The following is an 18,476-nucleotide window of genomic DNA, read 5'->3' on the forward strand; positions in this document are numbered from 1 at the left end:
TGTGTGTAAATCAAATGATAAATGTTCCGGCTGAAACGTGGCCAAGAACAAATTGTTTGGTTTACTTTAGCAGTAAGTTGATATTAGCAGGGCTGACCTCCTCCACCTCATCCAATGCATTTCGCTCCACACAGCACCAGAATTCAGCTGAAAACAGGCAGAAACATTCAGAAATGGGTGGCTACAGGCAGCGGAGCAACCTTTGTGAACACATAGTCGCCAAGAATCACCTCATTCTACTAACTGTACAGGGAAACTATAGAATCAGCATGTTTAAGTACCAGTCATGATTGCACATTTTCTTAAATGCCAGTGACGAGGCAGTAAAACCTACCCTAATCTCCTGAACACTTCGAAGCAGCCTGATATTACAACGTGCACTTTTTCCTAATCCTGAGATTACACACTCCTCTGAGCATGAGCAGTTTGATGGACAGTGACTCAGAGAGATTCTGTATACATGTGACAGCATGAAGCAAGTCACTTCACTTGTGACATTTGTTAAACGAGTCACACTTCTAGATTGCTGTTATGTAATGCCATGAGCGGCTGAAGCTTTTCTCTGTTCACTTCTCCCTACACTGCTCCCTAACAATGGAAAAGGACTGAAAGAGACAAAGAATATTCTAAAGCCTGCAGAAAGGGCTGCATAAGGGTCCATGTTAACATTTTTAGAAACATCATTTAGAGGAATTGTCCAGTGTATCATCAGTTACCAGACAATAACAGACAATAATTCTGATGTATTTCTGTAATGATAACATGATGACTTGAAAAGGACTTTTAAGTCACATGGCAATTGCTAAATTCTGTGAAGTAAATGTTTGTATAATTGTGTGTGTGTGTGTGTGTGTGTGTGTGTATATGTATAGGGGCAAATAAGCCCACTGATTTATAAAACAATTAGAACAAACAAAATAAACAAAACTAGGCAGAAATCACACAAAATAATATCTACAACTCTCATATACCTAATTGTTTAAAAGTATTTTTAACAGCCTAAAAGGTCAGAGTAATTATATTTTAGCACTTAGTTGAAAGTTCCACACTAAAGGGACATTGCATAACCTGCTTTCTTTTCAAATTCTGAATGTGAGAATGGTACATTCAGAACTTGTCAGTCATTATTTCTAATACATTTTTCATTTGATATGACTGTAAGGATAGATAAAATATAGTTTATTTTTATTTAAATATGTTTCGACAGAGCCTTATAAATAAGAATAAAAAAATGCCGCTTCCTTCTTATGTATAAAGATGACAAGCCAACTTTACAGTACAGCTCACAATGATGGGTTTTAGATCTGTCAGCAGTAATAAAATGAAGCACTGTGATAAATAGCGTCTAAAGATTTCAATGTCGAGGGAGCTGCATTCATATAGATTTCATCACCATAATCCAATACTGTTCTAACTGTTATCTCAACAACAATTATATGTCTCACTATACTAGTGAGGAATGCAATGACTTTGGGACTAAACATTTTTAGTTTATTTCATCATGCTTGTTATATTTAAACTCTATGTTGACTCTTTCAAAATTGTAACCCTTTTATTTCCAACCAAAATTTAACAATGAAATAAGAGTAGTACTACAATACAATGCAAAGTTGTTACATTTTCCTGTGGTATCTTAAATGAGGTAACTAAAAGAGGTCGCCTAGTGTTTAGAACAGCAGGATCAAATCTGTGGGAAAAATCACTATAGACCATCTAGAATGACAATGTCCTAAATGACAGAAAATATAATCCGTAGTCAAAGCAGGTTTACTATTGCCCAAACTTAATTACTTCTAATGATCACGGTTCACCACTGCACTATACACTATACACATATGTTTTTTATTATCTAGTGCCTGGATTTTTTGTGAAGTTTATTGTCTCACTAACAATTTTTTCTAAATAGAAAATGACAATTTACCACACAGTTCCTCTTATCAAAAATCTGAACTGCCTCTATACATACAATGGCCAATTTTAAAATTAAAAATGTTGAAGGACAAAGATGTTTAAAAAATATTTGTACACATAGCAGCTTGATGCATTAGCCATTTTGAAAGGGTGTCTCCATAGAGTCTATAAATTTGTGGAATGGCCATGGATCAACTACATCATCCAGATATTAGCAGTACACTACATCCTGTTGCATCTGTGTGAACAAATGCATTGGAGTGTAAACACACCACTTGCACTAAAAGTGGCAAACATACTTAGCAGAGGGGCCAGATGTGCCAGATAAAAGGATGAGACTGCTCTCTAAAGTTTTTAATTTGAGAGCTTTGTAAAATGGTGTCTTTCTTGTTGTCCTTCACACCTCATCTACAGTCGGTGAAAGCACCTTTCTTCACCTTATCTGTGTTGAACCACAGTTAAGACTTCAGTTTGACCATAAATCGCAAAACATGGTCAAAAACAAGGAAGACAAAAAACATTGCTGCAATAATGCTGATTTCTGCTCACATCTCTATGGGATAGCACTATGCTAACAAATTCACATAAATCTTTTTGGCTATTGTAGATTAATTATGGACATTTTGAAACTCACAAAATACAACAACAACAAATATACTGTACTTTGAAGCAGTTTTACAGTGACTCTTTTTAAAGAACTCTGCTGTTAGGGGAAAAAAAGTTACTTATATTTAGGCATTCAGATATACAGGCCACTGCGTCGCTTTGTTTGCAGCAGGAGAGGACTAAAAGTCAGACGAGTACAAGTGGTGCAGAACTGAGGTGGCTTTAAAGGGAACGTAAAGTTCAACTGGTAGAATTTGTTTTGTGTGCGAGTGATAAGCAACAATTTATTGACAGAGGAACATTTTTCCACTTAGTACTTTTCAGAAAGAAGACACCACAAACCACCCTTTTTGTAGCTAAGTTCACCTTAACTTAGTAAGAACACATCACACTAGGACAGGGATTCTTAACCTGGGGGTCCCAATGTAGTGCCAGGAGGGGCGCAAAAGTGGTGTTATAAAGATATATACCACATTAAACACAGAGAAAATCATTTTGATGAGTGTCTGATGGAAAATTCATGTTACTTCATTGGAAAGGTATGCAAGAACACATAAAATGAATTGGTTTCTGGTAGCACTGAATTTTGCTTTGCGCTGAGGTGAACTTTAACCCTGCAAATTTGCATACTTCAGAACACACACACACATCTATCTATCTATCTATATATATATATATATATATATATATATATATATATATATATATATATAAATGTATGAACCATACACAAACATTTGTGAAAGAATGCATCATTCTAAAGAGCTAAATGAATTTGAGCACAATACTGCAATAGGATGACACCATTGCAACAAGTCAGTTCACAATATTTCTTCTCCCTTAGATGTTCCACAATCAACTGTGAGTGGAACTAGTGAAAGGTGAAAGTGTTAATAGACCACCATGTTACAGAGCAGGGCCGCCAAGTGCTGAGGCACATAGTGCATAAAAGTCACTAACGGTTCTGTTGACTCAGTAACTGCAGAGTTCCAAACCTCCTCTGGCATTAACATCAGCACAAAAACTATGCACCAGAAGCTTCATGGCACAGGTTTCCATTGGCATCTGTATGCAAGTGTTACATCACCAAGCACAATGCCAAGCGTCGGATGGGGCAGTGTAAAGCTTGCTGCCATTGGACTCTGAGGCAGGGGAAATGTATTCTGTGGAGTGAGGAATCACACTTCTCTATCTGGCAGTGTGATGGACGAGTCTGGGCTTAACAAATGCCAGGAGAACATTACCTGCCTGACTGCAATGTGCTAAGCGTAAAGTTTGGTGGAGGAGGGAGATGATTATGGTGTTTTCTTTTTCAAGAGTTGGCCTCAATCCCTTAGTTTCAGTAAAGGGAAATCTTATTGCTTCAGCAAACCAAGACATTTTGGACAATTGTGTTGTGTACAACTTTGTGGGAGCAGTTTGGGGAGGCCCTTTTCTGCCCCAGTGCACAAAGCAAAGTATATACAGGCATAGGTGAGTTTGGTATGGAAGAATTTAACTTGGTCTGCGCAGTGCCCTGACCTCAAACCCAATCGACACCTTTGGGATTAGAGCAAGTCAGGCCCCCTCGTCTAACACAGTGTCTGAACTCACAATGCTCTTCTGGGTGAATGGGCAAAAATTCCCACAGACTCTTGTAGAAAGCCTTCCCAGAGCAGTGGAAGCTGTTATTATAACTGTGAAAGTCGGCTTGTGCTTATAATCTTAAATTTTGTGTGGACACAAAAGGGTTAAATTCTTTAAATGTCCAACAGAAAATCAAGATTTTTTTCTCCATTGTGTATTGTGTATAGAGTCAAGCCTCTCACTAGTCAGGCAATCAGAGGCTGAACTCAAGACTTGTTAATTTAGATTAACCACCAACATATTTAGAAACTGACAGTGGAATCAACCCCCAATCATGCTTTCATTTCCAATAGTTGGGACCAATTTAATGAGAAAACACATGACTAGGTCTTGTGGGAGTCCTACATACATCACTGATTTTGAATACGCATAGTGGTCTAACCAGGTTTCAGTCAGTCGTTAGAAATGGAACACAATGGCAGCAGCTTTATACCACGGATTTTCACTGAAAGAGTTACTACAAAACTGTAACGTACAGTATAAAATATATGTTATTATTGGTAGCAAGGTTTAAATAAAATATAAGATGTCTTTTACAAGCTTATTAAACATAGTTTTAATAGTCATGGTTCAATACTGTATAATATACATGAGACAAATGTATGACCTGATGTCCTGACACTGTATAAAAACAAGTGTTTGTGTGTGTAGGTCCAGACAGGCCTTGGCCCGTTTTCTGGCCTGCAGAGAGAGCTGGTCTCCCACACAGATGTTCCATGTCCTCTGACCTTAAGCTGAGGCCCAGCTTTGTGTGTCACAGAGGAGCCCGGCGTGGGGGCGGGGGCGGGGAAAGAGAGAGAACGAGAGAGAGAGAGAGAGAGAGAGAGAAAGACTGAGAAATGGGAGTACAGTGAACTACTGTAAGTGTATGTGTGCGTGAGCCAAGTGTGTGGGGGGTGAGTACGCATTTTTGTATGAGTGTGTGTGAGTCAGTAAGAACACAACTTTACTGTATTTCTCAGAGAAAATATTCCTGCGCATCATTAAAGAGTAATATACTGCATTTTCACTCCAGACCTCAGATAAAAGAGCTTTGAGCATTTCCCTCTACCGACTCATCTGGAACATTCTGTCCTCATCACTAAAGCGCATAGGCCTCCATTACACCCCACTTTATTAAATATGAATGCCTTTCGCTGTATAGTAGGAGAGCTTTTCATTAGCAGCACTTAAGTATGTTTGGCCCCACAAAAATGGCACGCTACGGCATCGGAGCAGCTTCTTTCTTGCTGGACCACAAAGATCCCGAAGCATTTTCACCTTAAGCCGTGCCTTGTTCCAAGAACATTTGATAAATTAAAAATTTGATAAAATGTGATAATATATATCTAGTATTGGAAACAACAGTTAATTGCAAAAGTCTGGGCACCCTTGGTAAAATTACATTTTGTTGATTTGCTAAGTGAAAATAAGTTAACAAACCCTCTATAGAGAACATACCTGTACATTTAAAGTATTGAAAAAAAAGTTGCTTGTGCAAAAAACATGGAACATTTTATATTTTATGTTTTATTTTTTTCTAACATGTTAAAATATCTGCATACAACTGTAAATCTACGTAGACAGAAAATAAGAGGTGGCCAAGTATTGCTGAATATCATTCATGATTTGCGCATATATTTATTTTGCAGCATTAACTTCTAAATCATAATCATGTATTTTGTAAATGTAATAATGAATTACTGCTGACATACAGTATCCATCAAATGTTTGGGGGACATAACCTTTGGAAACGTTTTTGTTCCATTCGCGCCATTGCACTCAGTGATGTAGGGACAGAGAGAGTAAGAAAGGTCAATTATGCTCTTCTGGACCCCTTCTGGACCCAGATGGGGCAAAGGGGTATCGAGTATTGAAGAAAATAATATCATAAAACACATTACAGCAAATATTTGTCACAATCACTTAAGAACAACTACAGTGCTGTGCTAGTTAAGAGACCACACTTCTGTTACTTAATTTCCAGTCAAGAAGAAGCATTTCTAAGGAGATTATACATTACATAATTCACAAGTATGGGTGAAAGGAAAGTAAGTCAAAAAACATGAGCTGTCAAAACAACTCAACACTATGAGTCTGAAAGAATGTGAAGCTATGGTCAAGGTCTTCTAAAAAGAATGGAAACTGTAATAAAGGCAAAGGGTGGACACACAAAAAATTGCCATTAATGGCCATTAAATGAATGAGTGGACATCTCTTTTGCTCAGTACATTCAGCAAAACATGCAACTGCTGCACAGTTACATATGAACAGTCAAAAATACATGGAAAAACAGAAATATTGTGTGATGCTGTTTTTCTCAAGATATATACTTGGATAGTCTTTAATGATATCACTATCATAAGAAGACTAGGCAGATTTTTGATTCCTATATTGCATTTCTTGAAGATGGACCAATGGAAGTAGAAATAGAAAAAGCAAACATCTGAAATATTTACTGTTATACTAACAGATATTGAGAATGCGTTCCTCTTCCTATAAGTAGCCAATTCAGAGATATAAGGTTATGATAGTCACAGTAATGTGATGAAGAAAACATGCTGAGTATTTAAAACAGATTTTTAACATGCAGATCTGTGTTCTCCGGCTCTTGAAGAGCAGTGTGAGAACAAAAAACGCTTTTGATTAGACTATCTTCTCTCACCTGAGAGTATCTCCATTTCTGACACTTGATGTTTTCAGGCTTGGGAAGTTCAGGCATCACTTTCTCAAGCTCACACAGGATCACAGGCTGCACCTCCTCCAGTGGGTCCTCCAAGTGCTGCAGGCCAAAGGGGACGGAGGTATGCACGACCAAAGAGGGCCCACATTCATCTGACACTGAATGCGTGCCCCCACACACACACACACACACACACACACACACACACACACACACACACACACACACACACACACACACACACAAAGATGATTATGAAATAGTTCATTTTTATTGTTGACATTGCTTATTTTTAAAATTGCTTTATAATGCTACATATGACATATATGCTGTCATTCTGATTCCAATACACTACAGGAAGTACCATGGCCACTGTCATCTAAAATTTTGTTGCATGATAAAGGAAGTGGCAAAGAAATAAAAGCTCAATTTGTTTATTTATTAAATAAGTCTCGACAGGTTAACCGATTACAGAAATAATCATTTCCTGCAGCCCTAACATACAGTAGCAACTCTACTTCGATTACATGAGTAACTGAGTAATAGTCGATAGATAAATTGATTATAGAGATAACCAACTAGCTCAAATCAAATAACTGTTTGTAAGTTAATCAATTACCGAAATAAATGTTAGTTGCAGCCCTAGTTTGTTAAGTCAGTTAACAGAATATCAATTATTAAATGACATTATTGAGATAATCATGAGCTGCAGCCCTAACACAGCAGTCCCAGCTTCATTAGACAGTTAATCGAATAATAATTGACAGGTCAATCCATTATAGATACAATCGTTAGCTCTGCACAGCTCAGGATTCAGTTTCTCATGCAGATGGAGGAAATGAGAAAAGTTCAAGTTCTGAACTCATCCCACCAATTCCAGCTCATACATTAAGCATCATGTGGTGCAGCTAAAGATGGCGAACTGAGCATGAGGCAAATCAGCAGTGACAGCTGTGGAAAGAGCAGAGAGATGGACTGAAAATGCCACAATCACTTTCCTGACTAACAAAAAAAAAAGAAAACTTTCTTTGAGCATTCTGATTTAAAAAGGAGTGGAATGTTCCTGCCATTCCCAGCTGTTTTAGAGAAAAAAACAAACAAAAAAAAACGGCACATATGAATCAAACGGATGACTGAGGCAATGCAACTCTTCACCAAGCCACGTGTTTCAGTGCTACTTTTGACCTGTGACACGAGCAGCTTTATTTGTTAGTCAAATCCTCTGGCGGCTGAACAGGTTTAGTGTGAGTGTGGCGTTTAATGGCTACTTGCGATGGCGTCCAGGCCCGAGGTACACGGTGATATCATCTGTAGGCACGCCGAAGAAAGCCTTCTGAGCTAATGCCTTACAGACGCAGGTTCTTTAGGCTGGTCCTGATTTATTAGACCACTGCGGCATGTAGTCATCTCTCTAATGACACTGTCTTAAAATACACATTCAACCTGATTGGGAGGAATAATGCTTTATTGTGCTCAATAAATGTGGCCCATGTTTGAGCAGCTGGAGATGCTGCGAGTCATAATCTGCCCTTGATGGCCACCTGGGGAGGCGAGGGCCTTGGCTGAATTAGGCCGAAGAGAGTGAGCAAATCTAAATATTTAAAGTCGCTGGCAGTCTCACATGGTTGACTCATTGACTTTATAGTGACCCATGAAGAAGAGCTTTTTATTTCATACTGCTAGTTCAGCCAGATCCATTTCTGCTTGGTAAAGTTTGTGAGGTAATGGTGAAATGGCGAGCTATTTAAATGGGCCGCTGGCTTCGGCTGAGGGAACACAGTGTCTTGGTGATTCTGGAGGAAGCTTCCAAAAATGAGCTCCTCAACTGGCATATAGTTAGAGCTGCGGGGGCGAAAAGGGGAAGTGACTTTGGTCTGCTGTATGCAGTCAGTTAATCTGCTAGCTAACTATATCACAGTAATACTAGACCTAAAACAGAACCACACAATGTTGTCACTGCACTTTCAATCCCTGGCAAGTTTAGCAGTGACATGGGGCCGAGCTTGCTCATTTAGCACACTAGTGCTGTATACAACCAACCCCTTCACATTCCTAGACCTACCAGTGTATCAAATCCTCACTCTTATAAGAATAACTTAAACAAGCAGACCTCGTTTTCTATTCTATTCTAATCATTTGTTTAGATCACATGATCTTTTTTGCAGAATCTTTGTTAATGACTGTCTATTGCATTTCAATGGGAAAGCAAAAAGACAAAGAACAGTTTTGAACAATAGATTCAAATAACAAAAATAACTGAATTGAGTTGATTCCTGTGTAGTTAGTAGCTTTAACATTAAAAGTCGTTAATCTCACCTGCAGATACCATTATCTCCCACATGGGAGACTGAAGTTTGTTTTTGCATTCAAGATTGCCACTCCAAATAATAAAAGTACTTAGGCTTACTCCTCAAACTACACTTGAAAACAGACAACAAAATAGAATCTCTAATTTTTAATCCTTTGTCTTCGTTACAGCTGCCATTCTTTTCAAGAGATTTATGCTCAGGTAGGCCATCCTACCCAACCAGAGAAAGTGAGGCTAATTCTGCTCTCTTGGACTCCCAGCCACAGATGGCTGTAGTTATCTCCTGATAACAGGACCAATGCCTAGACGGTTGCGTCACTCTGGAGCAGCAACTGCTTCTTGACAGCAGCACATCCTTTCAGACCCATAGTGTTGAGTTGTCTTCCACAGTGGAAGGATGGACACAAGCGCCTGTGGATTTTTTCAGATCTGAAGGAAGAGTGGAGCTCGATTTTCTCCACTCTCTCAAATATGGAGTTTTTAAGTGCTGTCTATCTTATGATGATGTTTCCTCAGAAATATCTCCTGTATCTAATGTCTATTCTCCTCAGAAATATCTCCTGTATCTAATGTCTAATCTCCTCAGAAATATCTCCTGAAAAATCAATAGCTTGTACTTGATGGAAATGAAATAAATGAAGGGTAGTCTTTGATTTTTGGACAGCACTGTAAATACAAAGACGCTGAAGCAGAGCTGACACTGGACACTGGAATTTGATGGATTTGATAATTCGATAATAAAAGGTTTGGACTTGAGCTTATCACCAGGCTTGGCACGCAAACATATCTGTACAAGGGCAAGTGTATTATCTTTATGAATAATAGCAGTAGGGTCAACACATTGTGGCTGCAAGACAGAGGGAGAGTTGCTTGCTTCGGAATTTGGTGTCAAACAAGCCAGGCACATGGCACAAAGCCAAGTAAATAGTGGCGGAAAAGGGAGACACAGTAAAAGAGGGACCGAGAAAGAGGAAGCGAGAGAGAGAGAGAGAGAGAGAGAGAGAGAGAGAGAGAGAGAGAGAGAGATGGACAAATAGAGAGAGGGAAAGAGAGAGAGAGAAAAAGAGTTGGAGAGAGAAGAGAGAGAGAGAAAGAGAGAGAAGAGAGAGAGAGTGAGAGAGAAAGCGAGAGAGAGAGAGAGAGAGAGAGAGAGAGAGAGAGAGAGAGAGAGAGAGAGAGGTCATGGTGTGTGTGGGCAGAGGGCTGGCATGCTGCCTGCTGGCTGAGTCACTTTATTTGTTGGTGTGGGGCAGTGCGGGTCACAAAGTTCACAGGGTGAAGAGCATGCAGGCAGAAAATAATTTGCCCTGAAAATGGCCCGCATTCATATTAATAAGCCATCTATTTTTATAAAAATCAAACTTTTGCATGAAAATCAATCCTGTTTGCAGCCAAATCTTTTTTTATTTAATGACTTTAAGAACACAACCAGCCTTTTTTTCTTCCAGAAATTGCACAGATTTACAGGGGCTAAACCTGAACCCTTAGAAGTCAAGGGTGGTTAGTTTCATTTTGCTATACCATTCAAATGTAGTTACACAATTATATATTCAATTACACAGTGATTTATGCAATGAATTACATTTACAGTGCTGTGTAGGGGTTAGAGCCCAGCATTCGCATATTCATTTCCAGTCAAAACAGCCATTAGGTTCAACTTATTCATCTTTCAGTATTAGAAAATAGAAAACATGTTTGGGAGAAAATTACACAGAAACCTCAATTTAACAGTCATCAAGTTGGTCATTCTTCTCAACATTTTCGATACTTAGTGTGCTCATGCTGCCTTTAGTACAGCTTCCACTCTTCTGCTTGCTTTCAGTTTTTCAATTAAATCTGCAGGGATATTTATCCACATCTCCAAAGTTCAGTCTTAGAAATTGGTTAGATTTTCTGCTTCTCACATCAGTCCATTGTTCTGAAAACATCAGCAGCTTCTTTGTGTGGTTTGCATTTTTTTCCTTTTTCAGTCTCTTTTAGGGGAGCCCAAAAGTGATTTGGAGGCCAAAGTGTAATGTTTGCGGTGGACCACAATTACATAGTATAAAATACATCTGTTCTCTTTCTGGGTGAGGGGATGGCACGCCAAATCAAACATCATCATTATCAGCTTTGGTGGTCTACCAGGTCTTGCAGGAATGGTCCTTAGGAATCCAATTTTGTCTGTATCTTTTAACAGTCTTTTGAACTCCACTTTTGGAAACTCCTGTTTTTTGACTTACATTCTGTACATTCAAAACTTACAGGTTTAAGTCTTGCAGTTCTGCTTGATTTGAAATGTCAAATGAGTAACAAAAATGTTGAGGATGGTTTGTTGTTCTGCTAAACAAACCTACACACAACTATAACTTCTCATCATATTCAAATAAAATATCTCTGCTTCTACTTCCAAACACAAATGTGCCATCATTGAAATCTGCAATTTTGGCAAACATTCAACTTGTTTCAATGAGCTAAGAGTAAGAATTATTATAATTATTGTCAAGCTGCACCATGCTTTTGTTAGCACTAACTTCAACATTAAAGGCATATCCTTCAGCTAGATGCACTGCTGAAAAGTCTTGGTCCTGCAGACTGTTTCAGACATTTCAAAGCAAGAGGTTTGCTCCTTGAGTTCATATTCAGGCCTACTTAGTGGAGCTACAAGCAAAATACATTACACAGATAAAACTGAAGATTAAAGCTCAACAGTAGGGAGGAAGAGGGAGGATGGCAGGGAGCGTTCCAGCCTGAAAGAACACCGCAGCCGAATGCAAAATTTAACAGCGGCGCTAATTAAGATGTTGCCGTCGGAACGGCAGAGTGAATAAAAGGTGACAGGTGTGGCGGCCCTTGTGATGAGGCTTAACTCTGTCTGGCAGGCCTACGCATACATAAACGAACGCATACTTTTCTGGGCGTAACACACACATACACACTGTCTATCAATCACACACACATTTCTAATGTATAAGGTACACGGTTAGCAAGTTTAGGATTTATAAATTTATATTCATAAAGTTGCTGGTGTTTTGTGTTCACTTGAGGGGGTGGGGGTGGGGGGTGGAGCTATAGCTTGTGTAGTGGTGGAGCTAATTAAGCAGTGTGTGAGCTGTATGAGTTGGTGCTGAGGTGAGCCTGTCCTCGAATCTACCCCCGTCTCACATCAGTAATGATTACTGACATCACAATCACCTCAAACCCCAATCTTCCCAATCATTTACAGTTTCTTACAACTGCTATCAAGCATTTTCAGCACTGAGCTTGCCTTTATAAAACTCCTCATACAGTCAGCACTCTGTTTGGGCCAAACCATGAACAATTTTTTTCCTAGTTTGAATACATACTGGATATAGTGATCATATCGAAAAAGAAAAAAAAAACTAATAACTACCAAATAACTCTTTACTACTTCACAGAGTTACATGAAATAGCAGATCTACCTTAATGCCAGCAGTTGTTAGTGTTTCTTAGGTGACTGTGCTCTGATTGAGTGTTCCTGTTATGAGAACACTTGTGAACATTTTTGTTGAAAAGTTTTGATGGAATTAATTTATTTTTAGATGTGTCTGCACTGTTTTTATTGTTGTTTTAGGAATACAAATGTTTTTGTTTGGCACCAAAAAATGCTTCTTAGCAATTGCTAAACCTGTAATACTGAATATTTTAGATTGTTGTGCCAACTTTACTAGCAGAACAGTAAAAAAATTAATTTCAACCTTACATCTGATCACAGTCCTGATGCTCTCCACATTTTCTCTTCCATTCACCGCTGAGCAACCGATCCATTATTACCTCTGTCAAGATTTCAATCATGTTTTCTTTTTTAATCAAGCTAGAGATATTGTGAATGTAGTTCTGCCTGTAGAAAGTGAGACGGGATACTTCGACAGAGTAGAACTTGAAAAAAATAGCTGCATTGTTGTTGGGCATTTATCTGTGAAAAGGCTATGTCAAAAGTAAGATGTAAATACAAAAAAAATCCATACCGACTGTGGCAGTATGCTTAGCTTAAGGTGCTTGACAATCTGATCAGAAAGTTCACTGGTGGCTGTCTGGATTTAATTGATATCGTTTACACTGGAGTAAATGTACTTGTGAAGAGTGGATGCATGCTTCATAAGGAAAAGATGCACTGGATGTTGGGCTTATATTATCTTGTGTTCTTGTTAATGTGTGTGTAGCTTTGCTTTGGTTTTTATCACAATGGCATAGTGGAATATGCAGAATGATGACTGTACCGCTGTCAGCAATAGGCTATGACCTCATTTCATGCCATAGCAGGACACAGAGCATTTGGAAAATGCATTGCTTGTCAATTTGCTGTTGTCTTTATGCAACCAGGGAAGGTCAACCTTGCTTCTTAACTTTACATTAAGCTATAATGGTATTATCGTAAAAGAGATATGCAATTCAAGCGGTTTGTGTCAAGAACAACTCAAAATAACCTGATTTTATTTTTTTATGCCACACGTTCCAGACTATGCAGCTTAGTAGTAACATTCAAAAACGTTATTTCAAAAAACAAACAAACAAAAATATTAAATAATAAACAACCTATTTTTCCTATTTCACTGCTCTTGGCCAATACCCACCTATAACCTAGCTAAGTCTCCCCAATCACACAATTTTATGTTGCGAGTGTGAAGGCCATCACATCTTTTCAAACTGTCACCACATCACTGGTCACCTCAACTTGCTTGGAGGAGAATGCTATCTGCAACTGTTACAACTGCTGTGCTAACTGATGAGGGAGAGAGGGCACCATCCTACTCACTCAGAGAGATCAAGGCCAATTGTGCTCTTTTTGAAACGGATGGCTGTGGCATCACTGGGGATCGAACCTGTAATTTCCCCAAGATAGAACCAAAGTTTAGAAGGTTGTGAGATACATTCAAATGGACTTTCCCACTTGGTCATGAACACAGCATTTGTCTGAAAAAACAAAACATCAGTGTAGCTAAAAACAGTAGTAACAACCAACTTCAAGCCTGAAATTTGTGTGTGGAAATGACATAAGCAAGTTTGTTTGAGATTACTTAACTGGACACGAATGAGTGACGATTTAGACATGTAGTCTACACAGTGCTAATTAGTGGAGTATAAGCTTCCATTACTTATTAGCTACAGTAGCTTTGTAGCTCCAGTGCAAAAGTAAAGAAGCAAGCTTGATAAAGAAAAACCTGTCTTAGCTGACAACATTTGTGGGGGAAGCCATATAAATATGTGGCCAAACTTACACTTTAAAGGTGCTTAGAGCTGTCAGGTCAACAGGAAGAGGCAAATGGGGATGTTCAATTAGACAGAAACTGTTGTGCAATGCCTTCATTTAACAGCTGCCATTTATAGACTGGGAACATATGAAGAGGAAGATCAAGCAAAAGAAGAGGAGAGGAAGAAGAAGGGTTGGGGGGGGGGGCCCAAGAGAGGAGTGTGAGAAATGATTTGAAGCGTTGAGAGACAGTGAGTTAAAGTGTGTGTGTGTGTGTGTGTGTGTGTGTGTGAAAGAGAGAGAGATAGAGAGAAAGAGAGGAAGAAAAACTGAGGCACTGACCTAAATTGCGCTTTTTGTCGTCTATAGCAATGTAGCGAATGCAGGGATTACTGGAGACATACTTGGCCGCCCAGGGGACGCTGATCTGCACGCCAGCTTTGTAGAAGAGTCCCAGAGCAAAGCGAGAAGAGTAACTGACAGCCTCCAGCTTCTGCCTCTCACTGTCCTTCAGCACTGCACACACACAGACAAAAAGACGGTACAAGATCAAGCCACCTGACAGCCTCCTCCATCTCCTCATTCTTACACTCATACCACGAGACAGCAGTGTTCACAATGTGTGTGTATGTATTTAACTCTTACTGAGGACCAAATAGCTGCACGATAATAGGAAAATATGAAAATATAGTTGCACAGACATATCAGAATCACACTGGATTGGACGTCTTCATTTTCATGACATACAGTACTGTGAAAAAGTAAGAAAATACCAAAACAATTGCTCAGATAAACAGTAGTTAAAGCTTTCATCTTTGAGAGAGAAGAGAAAATCAAGCTCAACTTTTATTTCAGATCTGAAAAAAACCTACATCGGTTTCTGTCCATCCTCCCACTGTGAGAAGACAACTCAGCATTATGAGTCTGAAAGGATGTGAAGCTATGATCAAGGTCTTCTAAAAGTAGTAGCTGTCATGAAGCCTTTACTGAGAAAAGGAAATAGACAAAACAGAAGAAAACTTCCAATTCCAAGAAACTGTTTCTCAAAACAATGGACTGTCCATCTTGAGGTCACCGAATGTGTTTACATGGATCGTGAGATATAGAAAATTGAACTTTAGAGGAGTGGAATAATATCCCTGCAGATTCCTTTGAAAACCTCAAAGCAAATCTCCTGAAAAGAATGGAAGTTGGAAGAAACTTGCAATTTTTTTTTCCAGATGTCAGAACTATTTTTCTATGAGCTACCTACCCTGTGAGATGGCAGAGCAATGTTCAGAGTATTGAGTTCAATGGAAATGGCTCATGAAGATAGTTTTACAAGATTTGGTGTGTGTGTGTGTGTGTGTGTGTGTGTGTGTGTGTGTGCGCGTGCCTCCAGGCTTTCACTGATCAAATGGGAGGAACTCTGTACCATTCAATCAAACGTCCTCTTAGCGCTCAGGCTGGTGACATACACTGGCAGTCAAAAGGAATTGCTCAGATACCCATGTGTCATGCGTTGAGGTTTTGCAATGGTGCTTGATGTGTTTGAAGGCATTTTTGCCTTCTGTTCACTTAGGAATACTCCAGTGTTTTCCAACCTAATCCCTATCTGCAGCCTCTGTAGTGTATGGCCGATTACAATGGGCTGTTCTGTGTTTGAAAAAGCACATAAAGCCCACTGACTCAAAACACATTTATAACAGAATGTGGCCAAAGGCAGACACTGGAGTTGCAGACACTGGAGATTTCAGTTTTACGTACAAGTACAGGGAAATTACTGTCAGTGGTAATCAACTGTTTGCTACACATGCAGCATACAGAGATTAGGCTGAAGAGTGTTGGAACATTTATTCAAAGGATTTATTATTTAAATCACAAAAATGACTGAATATTCTGACAATAGAATGAAACATGCCATATCTCTAGTTAAATGAAGAAGTGGTTTGAGGAAGAAGAAATTAAGGTGATGTAATGAGAAACAGCATCACTAGATTTAAATCCCACTGACAGCTCATAAAATGGACAGCAGTGAAGGACACACACACACACACACACACACACACACACACACACACACACACACACACACACATATATATACACATGGCTTTTAAACAGTAACTGGGTTACTTGAAATTTTGAGTCAATTAAAACTTAAAACAAACTTTTACACTGTTAACTTACTTGTTAAGTTTACAAGCTACATAATTACAGGGTGGGAAGCAGTTCCTTTAGGTATTAAAAACACAAACAAAAAACACTGAAAAACACTCTTAATGGACTGCTGCCTGTGTTTGCATTCCTTCAATATTACAAAAAATGTTGGAAAAATACTTCAACAAGAGTTCAAATCTTAAAATGCCCAACAGAAAACTCTCTAGGTGGACAAAGCCAAGCCAGTGCACTCATTGGTTAATCTTTAGATTAACAAAAACTCTAACACATCAGATTAACCAGCAACATAATTAGAAATCAACCAATCACGTTTCGATCATTTTTGAGAGAAAAAAACTCACTTTAGGCCTTCTGTCAGTCCTACATACACCACTGCCTATAAACACAAGTGGTAGCCTGGCCTATTTGGCCAGTTATTAGTAAAGAGCAACAGTGACACCTCTATGCCAGCACTCTTTTCTGAAGGACTCACTTAAAATATGTATGTGAATAAGCTTCAAATAAAATACTGAGTGTCTTTTACAAGCTTCAAATGTCCATACTTGATCTACAATGGCCAAAGAATGTTCATAGCTTAGTGTTGACATACTAGCAGAAATCTCATTTGGCTGCTAGAAGTTAGCATGATCACAAAGGTGTTTTTTTATTTTAATTTTTAACCATATTTTGACATCTGTTGGCCAAACTGAAAAACAAGCTTTCAGCAACTGTAAAAAACACATGTTGAAAATTTTTTTGGCCTAAATGTGTTTTAAACAGGTTTGTGTACTGATGAGTGCCGACATCACAGCAAGGGGATCAAATATATGGAGTATGGCATTATTCCCAAGGTAGTGCCTTTAACAGTTTGCGCTAAGAAAAATTAATAAAATTAAAAAGAAAGGAAAAAGACAAGCACATTTGTACTTTTGTACCATCAAGCTATTGGAAACTAACAAGGAAAAATGCACATTTGTCTTAAAACATTTAAAAAGCTAGGTGTCCCCAAAAAGGTGTTGCATAAACAGAAATCAACATTACAGCATCAAAGGGAGACACGTTAATGTTTAAAGACTGCTAAAAGCTACTGGCTCCAGGTACACTTCACCACTTAAGCCTCTAATAGATCCTGATGAAGTACTAGACCAAGTACTAGCGCTAGTACTATTTAACCAGACTAGAGTTCTCAGCGCTACATGCAAATATGGACATACTGAAGGAGCAAGGAGCATTTGGCCTTTGGATTTTTTTCCTTCTCTTTTTTTTTTTTTGAAGGAACCTTGTCCTTGTTTCCGGTGGGGAACATCTGTTGTTTATTGGCCCAGGCAGTTCATGCTTGGCCCTGCTTTAGTCATCTATGGCCCATGGGTTCTGAGTATAGCAAAGGTTAGAGTTCACTCCTGAAGAATCAAATACATACTTCTTAAACTCAAAGGCTCCCCTGTTTCCACTGAAGGCCAGGCAACATGAAGGTTGCAGAAAATGAACAAAGAAAGAGAAACTCACAAAGGATTAGCGGCCGAAATGCGTGTCTGCATATGTTCCGCAAGCTTGCTAAAAATAGTGAAGTGGAGTCCAAACTTATCAATGGGCTTATAAACATGTGAGAACGATCAAAAGAAAGGACCATGTAACCCACTGCTGCTTCTCTGATGAATCAATGACCATATGAAAGCACTTGCTGTGGCTGGGTGGTTTTGCACAACAAAAGAAGATGCCATGCAAGCCTCCCCTGTTCCGCCAGCCCACTACAGCAATCCAGATGAACACTGAGAACACTTCACGAAATGCTTGCTTAATTAGGGAGCAAACGAATCTCAACCGCAGAAGAAGACGACAGCTCGAAGACAACAGGTCACGTGACCGTCCCAGGATGAGCTTCTTTTATCATTTTCTGTGTCACTGCAGAACATCTGGGGGAGATTAGGAGCATGTAAATGTGCCCCTTGGTACTGAGAAATCTGGTGCTGCATCTGAGCACAGCAAGCTTGGGGACAGCGCAGACCCTCAGGGTGGAATCCATAAAGAGCCTT

At 39.0% G+C, this 18,476-nt stretch overlaps 1 protein-coding gene across 2 annotated transcripts in view; it reads right to left on the bottom strand.

The window, feature by feature from the left end:
* rnls (renalase, FAD-dependent amine oxidase) overlaps positions 1 to 18,476 on the bottom strand; it is an 86,722-nt gene that overhangs the window by 18,225 nt on the left and 50,021 nt on the right. For both annotated transcript variants that reach the window (XM_017705579.2, XM_017705578.2), the window contains exons 5-6: positions 14,647 to 14,820; positions 6,788 to 6,963 (exon numbers count right to left, since the gene is read on the bottom strand). In XM_017705579.2, coding sequence (XP_017561068.1) covers positions 6,788 to 6,963; positions 14,647 to 14,820 — 350 coding nt within the window. The remainder of the gene's footprint in view (positions 1 to 6,787; positions 6,964 to 14,646; positions 14,821 to 18,476) is intronic.

Source organism: Pygocentrus nattereri, chromosome 13, assembly GCF_015220715.1.
Source record: "Pygocentrus nattereri isolate fPygNat1 chromosome 13, fPygNat1.pri, whole genome shotgun sequence".
In the NCBI taxonomy this organism is placed as follows: domain Eukaryota; kingdom Metazoa; phylum Chordata; class Actinopteri; order Characiformes; family Serrasalmidae; genus Pygocentrus; species Pygocentrus nattereri.